The sequence below is a fragment of the Myotis davidii genome, unplaced genomic scaffold, assembly GCF_000327345.1.
Source record: "Myotis davidii unplaced genomic scaffold, ASM32734v1 scaffold803, whole genome shotgun sequence".
Classification (NCBI taxonomy): domain Eukaryota; kingdom Metazoa; phylum Chordata; class Mammalia; order Chiroptera; family Vespertilionidae; genus Myotis; species Myotis davidii.
Window position 1 is genome coordinate 1,033,472 of NW_006295567.1, and position 19,687 is coordinate 1,053,158.

At 39.4% G+C, this 19,687-nt stretch overlaps 1 protein-coding gene across 1 annotated transcript in view; it reads right to left on the reverse strand.

Moving 5' to 3' along the window:
• Nucleotides 1-19,687, reverse strand: part of SPPL3 (signal peptide peptidase like 3) — a 60,772-nt gene that overhangs the window by 29,061 nt on the left and 12,024 nt on the right. Inside the window, exons 2-4 of the mRNA XM_015568156.1 lie at nt 11,950-12,067; nt 10,920-11,036; nt 8,507-8,584 (exon numbers count right to left, since the gene is read on the reverse strand). Coding sequence (XP_015423642.1) covers nt 8,507-8,584; nt 10,920-11,036; nt 11,950-12,041 — 287 coding nt within the window. The 5' untranslated portion in view covers nt 12,042-12,067. The remainder of the gene's footprint in view (nt 1-8,506; nt 8,585-10,919; nt 11,037-11,949; nt 12,068-19,687) is intronic.

The window sequence follows — 19,687 nt, forward strand, 5'->3', positions numbered from 1 at the left end:
TGTATGGTGTAAGTTGGTGGTCTAGTTTCATTTTTTTGCATGTATCTGTCCAATTTTCCCAACACCATCTATTGAAGAGACTATCTTGACACCATTGTATGTTCTTGCCTCCTTTGTCAAATATTGAGCATACTGGTTCAGGCCGATTTCTGGGCACTCTATTCTATTCCATTGATCTATATGTCTGTTCTTGTGCCAGTACCAGGCAGTTTTGAGAACAGTGGCTTTGTAATACAGCTTGATATCTGGTATTGAGATCCCACCTACTTTGTTCTTTCTCAGGATCGCTGCAGCTATTCGGACCACCTCTGTTTCAATTCAGACTTCTTTAACTCTGAACAATTTTATGTATATGAGCTTGCCCACTTATTTATTTCTTTGTGAACTACCTGTTCAAGTGCTTAGTTCATTTTTCTATGTTCTTTTAAAGGGATTTGAGAGTTTGGGTGTCCAAAAGAACTTCCTGTGTTGGTGGAAATATTCTGCATCTACACTGACCAATGTGGTAACATTAGCCACATGAGCACCTGAAATGTGGGAGTGCACTGACGTACTGAATTCTACATGTTATTTAATTTTAACTAATTAAACTTAAAGAATTTGAGAGCTAAAACTATAAAACTCTTAGACGAAAACATGGGGGTAAATCATTGTGACCTTGGATTTGTTCAAGCCAGTATAGCATTGCTGATTTTCTGATCATTTGTTCTATTCGTTATTGGTGGGGTGGGGGAGTGTTGAAATCTTCAGCTACATTTATGGATTTATTTCTCTTTGCAATTCTATTAGCTTTTGCTTCATGTATTTAAGGTATTTTAATAGATGTATAAACATTTAGGATTATTGCATCTTGGTGCATAATTGATCCCTTTATCATTAAACAACCTTCTTTGTAGTAATATGTCTTGCTGTGGAAGTTGCTTCGTCTGATATTAATATAGCCACTCCAGCTTCCTTTTGATGAGTATAAGCAAGGTTATCTTTCCTCAATCTTTCACTCTAAATATTTTTTCTGGCTTTATATCTATAGCAGTGATTGGATCTTGCTTTTTAATTCAATCTGATAATTCCTACCTTTTAATTGGTGGGTGTTTAGGCCAGTTTCATGTAATGTAATTATTGCTATGATTATATTATCATGTTGCTATTTGTTTTCTATTTGTCCTTTTTTTGGTTCCCTTTTTTTACCTGCCTTCTTTTGGATTAATACAGTATTTTTTTTTTTATGATTCTGTTTTATCTTCTTTGTTGTCTTATTAGCTATATCTCTTTGTTCTGTTATTTTAGTGGTTGCTGAAGTTTACAGTATACATTTCTAACCCACAGTTATAGTACACTGCTTCATGGACAGTATAAAATCTTACAGTGCTTACATTTATTTTTCCTTTCCAACCTTTGTACTATTATTGCCGGGCATTTTACATGTTAAGCTATAAACTCCATGATAAATTTTTGTTTATACAATTATCTTTTAAACAATTTTAGATAAAAAAAAACCCAAAAACCCTTTTATGTTTATCAATGTAATTACCATTTCTTGATCTTCATTTTTGTGTGTGTGTAGCTCCAGATTTCCAACCATTTTTAATCTACTTGAAGTCCATCCTTTAACATTTCTTGTAGTGAAAGTTGGTAATGAATTCTTCCAGGTTTTGTATACCTGAAAATATCTTACCTTGTCTTCATTTTTAGAAGATACTTTTGCTATAGGATTCTATGTTGACAATTTTTCTTTCTGTACTTTAAAGGTGTTGTTCCACTGTCTTCTCGCTTGTACTTGAATTCAATGAGAAATTGGATGTCCATTCTTATTTTTATTCCTATGTATGGAACATATCTGCCCCCGGCCCTGCTGGTTGCTTTTTGGTTTTCAATTTTATCACTGGTTTTGAGCAATTTCTTCCTGTTTCTTATGCCTGGAGTAGGGCTTCTTAGATCTGTGGGTTATAGTTTTCTCCACATGTGAAAAAATTTTAGCCATTCTTTCTTTTTTAAAATTGATCTTAGAGAGAGAGGAAGGGAGAGGGAATCAACTGGATGCCTTCTGACTCATCCTGACCAGGGATGAGACCCGCAACCCAGCCATGTGCCTGACCAGAAACCAAACCCACAGCCAAATGGTTCCATACTCCAACCAACCAAGCCACCAGCCAGGGCGTGGCCATTCCTCCTTCAAGCTTGTTCCTGTTCTCCTCCCTTCCTTTTCCTCTCAGAGACTCCAGTTATTCATACATTAGGCTGCTGGAGATTGCTGTTGGATTTTCTTTTCATTAACAATTTTTTTTACTTTTTCTCTATTTCATTTTGTAGTTTTTGTTGTATCTTCAACTTCATGATTCTTTTCTTCTGTAATGACTAATTGATGTTAATCCCATCCAATGTATTTATCTGAGATTATTTTCATTTCCAGAAGTTTGATTTGGGTAGTTTAGAGTATCTAGCTAACTTTTTATACATGGGTAATAATGATACTACCTGTTCTGATGTACTTCTCTGTTAATTCTAACATCTGTGTCGGCTCTGGGTTGGTTTTGATTGATTATTCTCATTATTGGTTATGTTTTCCTTTCTCTTTGCTACCTGGCAATCTTTGCTTGTACGCCAGACTTCATGAATTTTACCTCATCTTAATATTTTTATATTCCTATTGGCTGCTTGATAATTTTATAGTACTATAAATCTTCTTAAGCTTTGTTCTGGGATGCTGTTCGTTACCTGGAAATAGTTTAATTTGTTCAGGTCCTCCTTTATGATTTATTAGGCAGGTCTGAAGCAGTGTGCAATAGGGTAATTATCTCCTACCACTGAAGCAGGACCTTTCTGAATTCCTTACCCAATGCCACATCAATCCTAAGTTTTTTTCCAATCTTGCTGGAGGGAACAGGTACTTTTCCTTTTAGTTCTTTCACATTGTTCTTTCCTCAGTCTTAGCTCATTTCCTTGCATGTTGCACCAATCCACACTGATCAATGCTCAAAGGGTCCCTCTGCAGATCTCGGAGTTTCTCTCTTTGTAAGCTTTCTTCTTTTTTGTATTCTGACTTACTAGCTCTAGCTGCCTCAGCTCCGCCTCCTCACCTAGGGAATCTTTCTCCCTGTACCACAACCTGGAAACTGTCTTTAATTTTTGTTTAAAGATTATTTTTGACAAAAAATTGTGTACAGATGGTTTCCAACTTTATGGTGGTTCAACATGACAATTTTCAACTTCACAATGTGCAAAAGTGAAACACATGCAGTAGAAATCAGCTCTTCTCCAGCCTCATCAGAAGAGAAAGACAGGGATGACCCTTGGTGCTGTCACACCCCATCATCCAGCAATGCTTCAGCCATCCTGGCCCAGCGCATTTTCAGCTACATGTATTAATGGCAAATACCCATCCAACCACTCTGTTTTCACTTTCAGTACAGTATTTAATTACATGAGATATTTAACGCTTTATTACGAAACAGGCTTTGTGTTGGATGATTTTGCCTAACATAGGCTAATGTTTAAGTGTTCTGAGCACATTGAAGGTAGGCTAGGTAAGCTATGATGTTCAGTAGGTTAGGTGTATTCAATTCATTTTTGATATACAATATTTTCAACTTACGATGGGTTTGTAAGGATGTAACCCCATCGTAAGTCAAGGAGTATCTGTATATTTAAGGCACACAACATAATGTCTTTATATATGTATACAATGTGAAATAATTACCACAATCAAATGAATTAACATATCCACTACCTCCCTTAATTGCCTTTTGTTTGCTGTCAGAACACTTATTAGTGAGATCTACTTTCTTAGCAGATTTCAAGTATATAATACATTATTAACTATAGTCACCGGGATATATATCCAGTTATTTTTCTCTCCCTCTCCCTCTGGCAATGCTCTCCAGTAGGTCTGTCAAACTCTTTGGGAACTTACTAATAAAATGAGTAATTATGCTATTTTGTTTCTGAACAGCTGGAAGGTTAAAGAGAGATGGGTGTCAGCTTTAAGTAATATAGGAAATCTAGCAAAGCTAAGTAAAGGGATGGTAAACATAAGGACTCCTAAATCAAGGATGTGCTTTGGCTTTTAGAATCTAGTGTTACTTGATATCATTTCCCCTCTGTACTCAGAGATGTGAAAGCCTGGTGGGAAATAGCAGTCCACTTCACACATGTTTTATCCAGTATTTTATTATCTGCTTTTCTTATGGAGCGTTCCAACTCAAACATGACACCATCTTTAGATCCAGATGTTTAGGCCATAAACCTTGGGAGTCATTCCTGACTTCTCTCTCATACCAACTATATCCATCCCCTCAGCCATCTCATCCTTAACCTACTGACACCTCATCCCGCCACCATTATCCTAGTTAAAGCCATCATCATTTGTTGCCTGTACTAGGGCAACAGTCTCGCCCAGGTTTCCTTGTAACACAACAATCTATTTCCCATACACCACCCAGAACAACCTGTCCAAAACACAAACCAGATGACGTCATCCACTGCATTCAACTCTGTCAAAGGCTGATTTTTCCAACTGCACATGAACAGCCTCCTGGGTGGACTGTGCTAAAACAAGCCTCAACAAATTTAAAAGGATTGAAATCATTAAAAGTATGTCTCTTACCACAATGAAATTAAATTAGGTGGTTGAAATTCCTTTCAACAGCAGAGAGAATTCTGAAATATCCTTAACTATTTGGAAAGTAATTTAAAAAACCATAGGTCAAAAGAAAAAAAAAATCACCAGGAAAGTTAGAAAACATCTTGACTTGAATGAAATTAAAATATAACATTTAGAGGATGCGGTTAAAGCAGTGCTTAGGGGGAAATTTGCTGCTTTAAACACCTATGTTAAAAAAGAAGACAGGCAAATCTTGAGAGACAAAGTTAAAGATTAATGGTTACCTAGAGTAGGGGGAGAGGGGAGAGGAGCGGCTATTAATGGGTACAAGATTTCTTTTGGGATGATGAAAATGTCCTACAATTGGATTATGGTGATGTTTACACAATTTAGTAATATTCTGAAACCACTGAATTGTACACTTTATATGGAACAACTTAATGGTAGGCACATTATATCTCTATAAACCTGTGCTGCTGTTGTTTTTTAAAAAACACACCTTATCAATACTTTGGGGGAGGGGAGATAAAAGGTGAAACAAACTGGAAAAATCACGTGGCCAATAAGCACATGAAAAGATGCTTAACAGCTGTTCAGCATCCTAATCCCGGTTATTAGAGAAATGCAATCGAAGCCACAGAGAAATCATTCCATACCCTAGTATCAGAATGGTTATAATAAAGAGAGACACAATAATGTGTTTTTAAAACCTTGTACCTGCTACTGAACTTTATTCTTGACAATGAATAAAATGGTAAATTTCATTTTATGTTTATTTTACCACAAAAAGAAAAACATCCTTACCAGTACTTTTAAAAAATATATTTTTATTGATTTCAGAGAGGAAGGGAGAGGGGGAGAGAGAGAGAGAAACATCAATGATGAGAAAGATTCATCGATGGGCTGCCTCCTGCACACCCCTACTGGGGATCGAGCTGGCAACCCAGAGAGAAGCCGGCAACTGAGGTACGTGCCCATGACGGGAACTGAACCCAGGACCCTTCAGTACACAGGCCGACGCTCTATCCACTGAGCCAAACTGGCTAGGGCTCCTTCCCAGTACTTAATAATAATAAGGAAAAAAAAGTGAATAAAGCCTGAAAAAAACAATGAAGAATTTTTCCACAAAAAGCCAGACTTTAGATGGCTTCACTGGTGAGTTCTATCATATATTTAAAGAAGAAATACAAGCTTATATAATCTTTTTCAGAAAACAGGAGAAAACACTTCTAAACTTATTCAATGAGGGCAATTTAAATGTATAATTAAAGGCATCACAATTTACTTTTTTGCAGAAATATATCACCAAAGTATAAAAGACCTAATGTAGTGGGACCAACACCCTAACAACCGGGTCCCAAACCAGACCCTCTCACCAAATGAGTGTGTAATCTTTATCGAGTTCCCTCACCTGTAAGACAAAGAAGTTCACCAGAGAAATCTTTCCACTGATATAATTCCGTGGTGCATTTATAAGCATAAATTTTGTTTAAAACATGCATGATCCTAAATTGGTATAACCTGCCTGTAAAACAATACAGCACTATATACTAAAACCCAGTTTATACTCTCTGCCGAAGTATTTCAAGTTTTGAATATTTAACCTGTATAATTCAACCAAAGCAAAAGAACATAAAAAGATGGTTACCTTAACAACCCACATGTCAAACAAGAGTGGAATAAGACAGTAGCACAAAGAAATACCAAATTACTAGTACTAAAAATTAGTATGAAGATGATTGTGGAAAATATTTTTGTTAGGTGAAAATAATCAGAATATAAATGATGTAAACTATAAAAACGTACCCAGTATATAAAATAGGCCAAACAAAAGGTCACATATACTAATGAAAGAACAAATAATGCCACCTATATACTAAAAGCCTAAGAGACCGTCACATCCGAATCAACCGAATGGACAACCGAACAGGCTGAGTGGGGCGACCAGGCTGGCAGGGGGATTAGTGAGGAATGACCAAATGACTGAACAGCAGGCTGTGTGGGGCGACTAGGCCAGCGGGGGGGAGGGCAGTTGGGGGTGACCAGGCCAGCAGGGGGGATGGTTGGGGGTGACCAGACTGGCAGGGAGGGGCAGTGAGGGGCAACCAGGCCGGCAGAAGAGGGCAGTGAGGAACAACCAGGCTGGCGGGGTTGGGAGGCAGTTGGGGGCGATCAGGCCAGCCAGGAGGGCAGTTGGGGGCCATGAGGCTGGCAGGGGAGGGCAGATGGGGGTGAGCAGGCCAGCGGGTGGGGGAGCGATCAGGCCGGCAAGGGGGGGCAGTATGGGGCGAGCAGGCCGACATGGAGAGGCGGGGGCCATTTGGGGCGAGCAGGCCGGCAGGTAGAGTGGTTAGGGGCAATCAGGCAGGCAGGTGAGCAGTTAGGAGCCAGCAGTCCCAGATTGCAAGAGAGATGTCTGACGGCCGGTTTAGGCCTGAGGGGTCCCAGATTGGAGAGGGTGCAGGCCGGGCTGAGGGGCACCCCGCCCCCGTGCACAAATTTCATGCACCAGGCCACTAGTTTAGTTATACTGTTGATAAGATGCTATAAGAACTTAACCCTTGTTTACATCAATCAGCCTATGATAAAACTGGCTTCATTATACGGCATTTCACTTAAAGTCACAGAACTTACTGACATTAAATAAAGACTTAAAAAAAAAAGACTTACTGTAGTACTAGGGTTGTAGGTCTAAAGATTTTTTTAAAAATTACCTTCTTTGAAAATGCTGACATATACACAAAGAGAAAAAATAAGAAACTTGTACAAAGGATAGCAATATAAAAATATCTAGATTATGTGATAAGGTTCTAAGTTGCTCTGGCTTAACTAATGCTTCCTATGACTCATTATGAATGTAGGATTCTCAATAGAAGTCTCAATGATTAAAACATGTATCAGTTGATACTGGAATTACCAATAGTATTGTACTTGTTCTACGCAGTGTTGAGATAAAGCCTGTGATTTTGCTAAGTTCTATTAAAATCCAGATATAATAGTTCAAAATTCTTATGCCTATTTCATTTATCACCATCACTCCCTTTCAAGTTTTCAATTTAAAATTTCTTATGTGGCTGAAACCGGTTTGGCTCAGTGGATGGAGAGTCGGCCTGTGGACTGAAGGGTCCCAGGTTCGATTCTGGTCGAGGGCATGTGCCTGGGTTGCGGGCACATCCTCAGTGGGAGATGTGCGGGAGGCAGCTGATCGATGTTTCTCTCTCATCGATGTTTCTAACTCTCTATCTCTCTCCCTTCCTCTCTGTGAAAAATCAATAAAATATATTTAAAAAAAATTTCTTATGTGACCTTTATTGTTAAGAGTGTCAGCGACAAAACTATTTGAGTTATATTAAAGTTCCTTTCAAGAAAGGATAGTGAAAAAGAAGAGTAAATGTCTAACTTCCTATTCCTGTGGCTGCCTTCTAGAATAGGAATTTCAAGAGGATCCAGTCTCAGCATTCCCAAAGTCAACAGAGAACACACTTGGTACATACTAATGTCCATAATTAGGCTGAACCATAAACTATTTGTGTAGGTCAAAAAAGTTGACTATAGGCAATTTCACATGGCTCACCCTCTGTCAACCTATATTAAGAAAAACTTTGTTCCCTTTGAGACTCTAAAATCACTGTCAAGGATTTTCTCCTTAACCTTCTCAATAGGTGTGTTTATGGGAGTCATTATTCTCAGAACCAGAATTTAAGCAATTCATGTTTCCATTAAAATTCCAAAATCATGTAAGTAAAACCAAGAAGTCTTTTAACAGCAGCCAAATTAAAGAAGAAACATCAGAATTATCCCGTTCTAACTCAATTCCTGTCAGTCATATTTCTCTTCACAGAGCAGTAAGTTTTGGTGCTAACCTCACCCCCCACTGAGATTAGTCTCACTTTGAGAGCATCTTACCTGAAACTACCGTAGACTATCAGGAGAATGGAAATCAGAAATGTAGACACTTGACTGGAATCCACCAGGGAATAGGCCCTAGAAAAATGAGAAAAAAATTAAATCACACAGCAGTAAGTTCTCACACAATTTACAGTCTATAAACCTCACTAAGTTATTTCATCTTTCATATAAAAAGGTATAAATTAGCATGAACAAAATAACATCATTAAAATGAGATATGCTAGTTTTCACAGCTATTATTAGTTAATATTCACAGGATATTGAAGATTAATGTAAAAATTCCATTTCTGTATGACATACAGTAGATCTTATCCACACCCAATTTAAAAATTACCATAATATCTACCTATTCTGTACCAATGAGAAGTCTCTCTTAACCCCCCACCCCAAACCCTAACCAGGCTTCCCACTGTAGTTTGACAGTCTGTTCAGTGCTGCTCTGCCTCCGCATCTATTTTTGTTCATCAGTTTATATTGGTCTTTATTATCCATTTCAACTTCACCAGGGCCGTCCCAACCTCACCGGGGCCATCCCAACCTCACCGGGGCTGTTTCGGCCTCACCGGAACCGTTTCGACCTCACCGGGGCCTCCCTGACCTCACCGGGGCCTCCCCGACCTCACCGGGCCGTCTCGACATCACCGGGGTCTATTTCCATTTTTATAACTGTCTACTGGTTCTCTCCATCTGGGAATCCCAGGGGAAGTTCTTCAAAGTCAACAGGTCCAAAACTAAAGTCATTCTTCCTATTTTCATACCTGGTCCCCTCAAGGAACGGTAACATGATCCCCTCAGCTGTCAAAGCTAGAAATCTGGTGCATTCTTTTTTTAATCCTCACCCAAGGATATTTTTCTATTGATTTTTAGAAAGAGTGGAAGAGAAAGGGAAAGACAGAGAGAAATATCGATGTGAGAGAAACACATCGATTGGATGCCTCCTCCACGCGCCCTGACCAGGGAGAAGCCTACAATTGAAGTACGTGCCCTAGACCGGATTTGAACCCAGGACCTTTTTGTCCACAGGCCTATGTTCTATCCACTGAGCCAAACCAGTTAGGGCAGTTTGTTGCATTGTTGCCACCCATGATCTTACCTTCCACATGTAATGACAGTTTGGGTCCTGCAATTCCACACCCCCAACTCCCCTACTTCTCTCAATCCTGCAGCCACTTCCTTAGCTCCCTTCCATGGCTTGACTCTCAGAAACCTTGTTTGTAAGTCTGTCTCTAGGAGTTCACCCTCCAACTACCCATTCTTGTTTTGTTAGGGGTTTTCCTAAATAAATTTCTGTTTCTTTTTCATTTAAGCAAATATTTAATGATGCCTCTGTGCCAAACAGACACTCTGCTAGCCACTGGGGATATAGTAACAAATAAGACTGTCTTGGTTTCTCCCTGAATGTCTTTTCTAAAGGAATAAAAAAATAAATTTCAGGCTGAGGAATTAAAAAACCAAAAGTTCACAAAGCAAGTGAATATAATCATGGGAAATGTTGTGAAAGGGAGAAGACTGCAGGACACGACGAGAAAGTGTGAGTAGAACTGCGGAGGCTGCTCTCCTTAGGGAAGATGAAAGAGACACATACACAGGACTTGGTGACGGTTAACGGGACGAGGAAGGTTCCCAGGTTTCTGCTGAGCCGCAGGTGGAAGGCTTGTACCATTTAGCAAAAAAAAGGCAGCATAGGAGGAACAGGTTAAAAATTAGGTTTTAGATGGTTGCAATGGTTGGATATCTGGGTCTACAAACCAGAAGCTGCTCTAAGCTATAAAATATATATTGGGAGGTCATCACCTTCTATGTGGTAACTGAAGCCAGGGTGTGGTAAGACTGCCTAGCAGCAGTGAGAGGAGGATCCAAAATAAAACCCTAAGAAACCTCCAAAACCTAAAGACCAGGCACAAGAAGGAGCTGCAAAGAAATCCAAAGAGAAACAGAGAAAGAGGAAGAAAACCCAGGATCGCGGATGATGAGAGAGTTTCAAAGAGGCAGCAGGATTGGATGGTGTCTGAATTTAAACCCTTGACCTACCCCTTACTAAGATGGAACTAGTTACTTAACCTCTCTAAGGTCAAGCTTCATCTGTACAATGGGATAATGACAACAACCTATTTTAAAGAGCTGGTAAAGAATTAAATGAAGCCGAAACCGGTTTGGCTCAGTGGATAGAGCGTCGGCCTGTGGACTGAGGGGTCCCAGGTTCGATTCCGGCCAAGGGCATGTACCTGGGTTGCGGGCACATCCCCAGTGGGAGATGTGCAGGGGGCAGCTGGTCGATGTTTCTCTCTCGTCGATGTTTCTAACTCTCTATCTCTCTCCCTTCCTCTCTGTAAAAAATCAATAAAATATATTTTAAAAAAATCAAGAATTAAATGAATAATTCATATGGAGAGCTGAACACTGTACGTACTCAGCATTCATTGTTTGTAGTAGGAAGGAGAGGTCACCTGTGACAAAGACTGCTGAGAGGTCAAGATGAAAACTGCAGTGTCCACTGGATTTATTTAATGTGTATGTCACTGGTGACCTTAGCAAAAATAATCTTAGTGAAGTGATGAGGGTCAGACTGGATTATCTCTAGATAATGACTTTTAAAAAAGTTTTTACTGATTTCAGAGAAGAAGCGGGTGAGAGAGAGAGAAACATCAATGAGAGAGAATCATCAATTGGCTGCCTCCTGCATGCCCCCTTCGGGGGCTTGAGCCCAAAACCCAGGCATGTGCCCTGACTGGGAATCAAACCATGACCTCCTGCTTCATGGGATGATGCTCAACCACTGAGCCACACTGGCTGGGCAATAACCACTTTTATTAGTTTCTTTAGAGCATGCTCACCATGTCTTATACAAATAGCAAAATATTAAATACACAGCTCTGGCCCTGGCCAGTGTGGCTCAGTTGGTTGAGCACTGTCCCATGCACCAAAAGGTTGCAAATTAGATTCCTGGTCAGGGCACATGCTCAGGTTGTGGGTTCAGTCCCCAGTTGGAGTGCATATGGAAGCAACTGATAGATGTTTCTCCTCTCCTCTCTCTCTAAAAAATAAAAAAACCCCACACACATATTTAAATACACAGCTTTGTACTCCCCCACCCGTCTTTTACAGTATAGCCTAGAGACCTTCCTGTATCAATATGTGGAGAACTTTTTCTTCTTTTTCTTTATACATCCCCACTATATTTCGTTGTGTGGATACACTACATTGCTTTTCTTTTAAAACAAATCCCCTTTAAACGGGCATTGTGGTATCCAAAAATTCCTTTACAAACAATTCTTTATTAATAGAGACTTGTAAATTTACCTGCCCTGCACACACAATAAAATGACACATCTGTGTAGAATAAAGTTCCTAAAATTGAGATCTGGATTGAAAAGAAAATGCACTTTGACAGATGTTACCCAACTGCCCTCCAGAGAAGTTAAATCATTTTGCACTCTCACCAGTAATGGATAAGAGTCTTTTCTCTTTTCTTTTCTTTTCTCTTCTCTTCTTTTCTTTTTTCTTTCTTCATTGTCTTCTCAACAGTGAGCATTGTCTAACTTTTGAATTTTTACCAACCCGACAGATGAAAATTGGTATCTCAATATGGTTTTCATTTGCAATAATTAATCTTCTGATGTAATTAAAAATTAATTTAAGATTGAGCAGCTATTCTTATGATTAAGGGCTAGTAGGCATTTTGAAAAGCAATTAAAATTTTTTTCCAGACTCCAGAGCTATAGAAATATAAGCAGCTTTTTTCCCCCTGAGGAACTTTGCTGGTGTTTTACTTGAACGACTTGGCTTTTGGTACCCTTGGTATTCTGAAGCATTTGTCATTACCCTCCCAAGCTCAGTGTCTTAAGGTCTGATACTAGTGTTTATTGCGTATGCAACATCTCTCAAATCAGTGGAGACCCTGGACACTCGTCGCTTAAGACTTCTGAAAGTCTGAGCTGAATTTTTCTGAAACCAGCTCCTTCTACTTCACAGTCCTGTGCTGTGTTCTAGTCTGTGACTGACCATCTTAGAGTCACTGACTTTCTTCAGTCTGTTTTTCAAGTTGAGGGCGACCATGTACAAACACCTTGCGAAGAGGCTGCTTAAGGGCTACCAGGCCAGGCCTCTATATCCTGGCTGGCGGTAAGCATGGTGCCCACTGCAGAACTAAACGCATGGTTTCAGGGGGAAAAAAACACTCTCATGTTTAATGGCTTCTTCAGACGAAACAGTTTTTGGTTCTGTTTTCTTTTTCAAATAAATCTACACAAGAAAATCTGGTTAAAATTGACTCCTAATGTAAACTGTGCCAACCAGCACATAATTAGAAGTTACAACTTATTTCATGGTATTATTTGAAATTTCATATGTTTTCAATTCTAACTATCCTTACAGAAGTTTTATAAAAAGCTTTTTTAGCCCTAACTGGTTTGGCTCAGTGGATAGAGCGTCGGCCTGCGGACTCAAGGGTCCCAGGTTCGATTCCAGTCAAGGGCATGTACCTTGGCAGCTGATTGATGATTCTCTCTCATCGATGTTTCTAACTCTTTATCCCTCTCCCTTCCTCTCTGTAAAAAAATCAATAAAACGTATTTTTTTTAAAAAAGCTTTTGTATAAAAAAGTCACTTCTTAGAAAATACAGAACATGAATTAAAATTAATTTTTATTTTAAAATACTATCAATTTTCCTTTTAAAAAAATTCCAAAAATAATTGTTCATTGTAAAAAAAAAATTCAAATACCAGTAAATATACAAAGCGGAAGTACAAGGGCCTCCTCCCTCCTCTCTCTGTATGCCCATTCCCTGGTTGTAGACACTGTTTACAATTGGAATATGCATCCTTCCATATAAACTGTGTGTGCCGAATGCATGCACACTACAAAAACAAAGCACACCTGTCCTCCTATAACTTGCTCTCTTTTAAGCTCAACGTGTATCAGGAGCTATTCTTTTCCACTGCTTTACGTTACTGGCCTTTTGCTATAAAATTAAGACATAAAAAACTTAACAATATAGAATGCACTTTTTTCTTTTTAATGAAGAGAAATATCCTAGGTTCAATGAACACAACTTTTAACCACATCAACATTGTCTAGCAATTCTCAAGTTTGTATTAATAGCCTATCTTCCAATGTTTCTCACTTTTTTTATCTAACTCACCTTTCTGAATTAGGAAGGTAGACTGTGGTTCCTAAACTCAATAGAAACAAATGGATGCCTTTTTGTTCATGCCTCCCTTTTTAGTCAATTTAAGACTTAGGTCCTACCTGATTTGGCTCAGTGGATAGAGTGTCGGCCCTTGGACTGAAGGGTCCCAGGTTCAATTCTGGTCAAGGGCACGTACCTAGGTTGCAGGCTCAATCCCAGGCCCTGGTCAGGGCACATGCGGGAGGCAACCAATTATGTGTGTCTCTCATACCAATGTTTCTCTCTCTGTGTCTCTCCCCTTCCCTTCCACTCTCTCTAAAAACCAATGGAAAAATATCTTTGGGTGAGGATTCACACAACAAAAGATTTAGTGAAGATAGGAACATTTCTAGTGCCCTTTTACTTGTAGTCCCCTTTAATTCCTTCCCAAGTAGCTAATGGGCTGTGGGAGGTGCAGCAAGTGTTGCCAAAACAAGAACATTTGTGTACATGTTAATCTGCCACTGTTTTAATCAGACTATAAAATAAAGCATTGGCTTGCAGGCTGGGTCTTTTGTGTCCTCATCCAGGGATGGGAGACCCACCGAGCCCCAGCTGTATTCTCTTGTCTGTCTTTTCTTCAATCCTCCGCCCCTCCTCAGGTTCACCCTTGGCTGTGCTGGCATGGCACATAGATGTTTCAGAATTTTTTGGATTTTACAAAGAAAATACCCCTATTGTGGCCTGGAGTGGTACTTTATAATCAAATAATAGTATTTCTGTAGTGAAACATATGAATAGTCCCACTAAGGAAGATAAATAAAGATTATAAATAGCCTCCTATCAGTTTATGTCACATTTGCTTCCAAATGAATGACAGGAACACCGAGTCTGCAGAGTTGTTGGTTTGGGGATTTGTGGACTTGTGTGATTGTCACCATTTTTGAGATGAGGAGCGAGGTACAGTTCTGAACACAGAAAGCCTAATTCCAGAGTCTCCCAAAATGACTTCATCATCTGCCCCAAACTGGATGACAAATGGGGTCAGGAGGCTCTGATTCTTATCTTTTCTTATTTTTCTTTTCAATATTTTTTATTCATTTTTAGAGAGAAAGAGCTTCGAAGTGACAGGGAGGAAGAGGAAAACTAGCCCAAAACTTGGGCTTGTGCCCTGACCGGAAATTGAACCCACAACCTTTCAGTGCACTAGTCGATGCCCAACCAATTGAGCCACACCAGCCAGGGCTTTGGTTCTATCTTTAATTATACTATAACTAGGCAGTTGATCTTCCCGGGGCAAGTCTTGCTATCTTTCTGGTCTCTAGAAAATCCTCTGTTGGCCTAGATCAGTGATGGCGAACTATGACACGCATGTCAGAGGTGACACGTGAACTCATTTTTTTGGTTGATTTTTCTTTGTTAAATGGCATTTAAATATATAAAATAAATATCAAAAATAGAAGTCTTTGTCTTACTATGGTTGCAAATATCAAAAAATTTCTATATGTGACACAGCACCAGGAGGTAAGTTAGGGTTTTTCAAAATGCTGACACGCCGAGCTCACAAGGTTCACCATCACTGCCCTAGATGAACATGGAGGCCCAACTAGCTTTTATCTTCAAGATTCTAGATTTTTGTATTGTGTTTTTCTTCCAAAAATAAAGATATTGCCAGAAATATCCTTTCACAGATAACTGTCTTTCATTTGGCTGATCACTGGCATGTCGTTAGCACTGACAAAGATGACACTGTTCCCAGGCTACTGAAAACAGTAATTAATTTTCTTCTTTTAATCACCCAATATTTACAGACTTAAAAGTGATTTATGTAAAACCTACATTATACCAGCAGAGACAGATAAAGCTAAGCCATTATACAGTTAGAGTCTCTGGTTGGTTTAATCAACCCCGGGAAAATTTTTCTCTTGGATAACTTTTTTTGAAATGTGGCCAGTCTTGGGGTCCAACCCATTAGCTTTTTTTTCTTTACCAAATAAACTGGTTTGTCCTATATTTGTTTATATCCTTGGTCTCCTGAAGTAGGCTCACTTTGTAACTGCTCCACAAGCCCATAAAAACAAGCATACAGCTATTTAAAAAATGTCTAAAGGTTTTCATTGCTAATGATGATGGTGAGGAAGAGGTCCTTGCCTCTACCTCTCTCTCTTCTTCTCTTTGCCCAGACAAAAAATTGAAGATTCATCAACACTTCAGAAGTAAACAGAGATCCTAGCATTTTACTACAGGAAATAGGTCTGGGCTCTAGGGTAACACTAGAAGAAGGTAAGCAGGAAGGGAAAGGTATTCCCACAAAAAAGGGTGGATAGTCTGGCCAATTTTAGAAAATCAAAGCCCAGCGATCTTTATTTCACCTACACAAGCACCAACAGCAGTATGTCTTCTCTCAGGCTCTCCTACTGAGGTTGTTTCCAGACACTCCAAGTGCACACCAAAACAGGAACGACACTGCACTCTGAAATAAAGGAATTCTTACTAAAATGCAAGAAACTAAAGACATGCATTCAGACATGCCAAAACCAGGTTAGCCAAATGTAGTAACACAGACGTGAACACCTTGCGAAGTGATGTATTAGTACAGGTCAGCTGTTCAGCTGGAAAGTTTTATGTGGTCATTACAGAAACCACCGAGTCTTTACATTCCTCCAACCCTTAACAGAACAGACACAAAGAGCTACCAGAAATTTCTCACATATATAAAATTATCTTCTACACCCGAAGACTTTTAGAACCATGCTGGATTTTAGTAACTGCTCTAAAACTAAGTATCTATTTCTAGCTGCTATACCAGCAAGTGCTTATAACACATATCCTGTTAAAAATCATGCCAAACTGAAACAGAGAGAGTACTGTTCTGTAACGTTCTATGTGTCAGCCTTCCAACTATACAATGAAAGCATTCTTGTCCACCCCACAGACCAAGCAACTACTATTCCAACTCTGCCCAGACACTGCCCTAGACCAGCACTTTGCAAAATGTTTGGTCTTGAGACCATTTACACCCTTAAAATAGAAGACCCCCTAAAAGCTTTTGTTCTTTTGGGTTAGAGGTATGATATTTATTACATCCTATCCTATATAATAAAAGGCTAACATGCTAATCGACTGAACAGCAGAACAACCAGTCACTATGACATGCACTGACCACCAGGGGCTGCTTCCTGGTGGTCAGTGTGCTCCCACAGGGGGTGCACCATTCAGCCAAAAGCCCTGAGCTGGGTTCACGGCTGGCAAACGCAGTAGCGCTCCCACCTCCGGGACATCCCCCGAGGGCTCCTGGACTGCGAGAGGGTGCAGGCCAGGCTGAGGGGGAACCACCACCACCACCACCACCACCACCGCCGCCGCCGCCGCCGCCGCCACCCTCAATGCACAAATTTCGTGCACCGGGCCTCTAGTTTGAAAACACAGTATTTATTCACAAATTCATTAGAACATAATAAAACCATTGCCTGTGAACATAAAAAACAATTTTAAAGGAAAGTAACTATTTTCCAAAGAAATAACAGAAATATTCTGAGATAAGGAGTGTTCCTTTACATTTTTTGCAAACATCTCTAACATTTGTCTTAAATAGAAGATAGTCTGCATCCAATCTGTTGCCATATGTTGTTTTGGCTGAACTCTGGTTGGGACAGGGGTGGGGAATCAGCCTTACACAAATGGGCAGTTGGAAACGGGAGGGGCATTTTAGTAACCATTTCAGATAACTGAGGATATTCTTTGATACTCCACTAAAATTCAAGTGGTTAACTTTTTAAAGGTTAATGGTAATATGGAATCTGAAACCATATCAGTGATTTTAAAAAACTATATTACATTTAAATTCAATACACTGTGCTGTACTTGGAATGGGTACCTATGGATGATTTTGTGAACTCACACACTGTTCAATTGGAAGATACTGGTTCACTGAGTTATGCAGCTATTCCAGATGTTGTCATATTTCATTATACAATATCTGAAAAAAACCCACTTAATATCATTTCTGATGCTTATGATAATAAATCCAAATGTTCCCAAAATCTAATTTTCACTTTCAAGCTCAAAGTTTATCATTGGCAAAAACAGGTTTTTTTGCATTGAAGTGATGGGCTCACTTTACTCATTTCTGAGAAACTGTCAAGTGTGAATAACTCTATAGTTTCTCCACTAGTTATTCTTCAAGTAAAAATGGTATTCCAAGAAAAAAGTAGCTAGTGCAACTAACATCTCAAATGACTGCACAAGTGATTTTCTCAAGAAAACCAATGGTACTTTAGCAGGAGAAAGCTTTAAAGAGAACTTTCCGTTTTATCATAAAAAATTATGCTCAAAGGTTGAGATTTAATAAAAGTGCTAGTATTTTCACTGCTTTGCCCTAAGTGAAACCACCTTCAAACACACACACACACACACACACACACACACACACACACACACACAGTGTGTGGATGGTGGTAAAGAATACAATGATTACTAGTACAGTCTGGTGCCTCTGCCTTGATTCATGGTACAGCATAGTATGGTTTTACTCAACACTGCTTTTCACCTTAAGAAGAAAGTGTCAAAATGAAAAAGACAAATAACTTCAGTAGCATTATGAAAATAATTTGACCATGACCCACTGAAAGAATAAGGAACCCCCAGGAATCCACAGGCCACACTTTTGGGAACTGCTGTCTTTTATACTTTTACCTATAAGCCCTGGCTATACAAATGGCTAGCATTTTCTCACATGCAGTTCTATCCCATCACAAACACCAAGAGGTAGTTACAACTTTTTTGCTATACAAGACTTTGAGCGTCAAATATAATATACAGGAAATGACATATTCCAGGTCTAAGAAATGCTACAATTTTTCCCTTCATGGTGAAATATGTTGAAATAGGAATTTTTTTTAAAAATATATTTTATTGATTTTTTACAGAGAGGAAGGGAGAGAGATAGAGAGCTAGAAACATCGATGAGAGAGAAACATCGATCAGCTGCCTCCTGCACATCTCCCACCGGGGATGTGCCCGCAACCCAGATACATGCCCCCGACCGGAATTGAACCTGGGACCCTTCAGTCCGCAGGCCGACGCTCTATCCACTGAGCCAAACCGGTCTTGGCTGAAATAGGAATTTTTATTTAAAATATGTGCTATTATATAATGTCCACAATATTTCTCTTTCATAATTTAAGGGAAAAAACAAATGTGTAAGCTTAAAAAATGGAATAAGTTATTAAGTAAAATTTTAACAATAAACTAAATTTCATCTTTATGTGCAAGATACAAAAAGTGAACGAGACAGTCACTTAAGATTACAATCTAAGTAAGAAAGACACATCATACAAGGTGGCAGAATGTAATGTTTTAATAAAGAAATAAAGTGCTATGGAAGTGTTATGTGTTGCTGCATACCAGGAGTGGGCAAACTATGGCCTGCTGGATTCCAATGAACACAGCCAAGCTCACTCATCCAGGTGCTGTCTATGGCTGCTGTAGTGCTTCAATGGCAGAGGTGAGTAGCTGTCACAGAGACCATATATGGCTCACAGAGGCCAAAATATTTACTATGTGGCCCTATGCAGAAAAGGTTTGTATCCTAGTGAGTGGATGCAGCCACCTCGTGGGAGGACATCTTTTCCTTTCACAAAGATGATTTATGAGCCTGAGCCCACCTGGCCAGGGAGACACAATTTCTTATTTTGCACAAAGGGGTTTGTGTGTGTGTATAGACTAGCCATAGTCATGAATCATGAGCATCTCTGAGTCACACCATGAAGATGAAGTAGATTTCAATATCAAAATATTTTGGGATTAGAAAGGAAGAATCTTCATTCTTCATATCCTTCCATTAACAACAAATGCTTTACGGAAAGAACATATATGAGATGCACCATATGTTAATATTTTACATTTGACTTCCATCAGAGATACTAAATCTGATGATTAAGTAAATTCCTATGAAAGGAAGGTATTAGTCTCCAAGGCAGCAAAGGGGATAAGGAGTCACTTTGTTTTCAGACATGTTACTGCCTAGGGCAGTGGCCGGCAAACCGCGCTCGCGAGCCACATGCGGCTC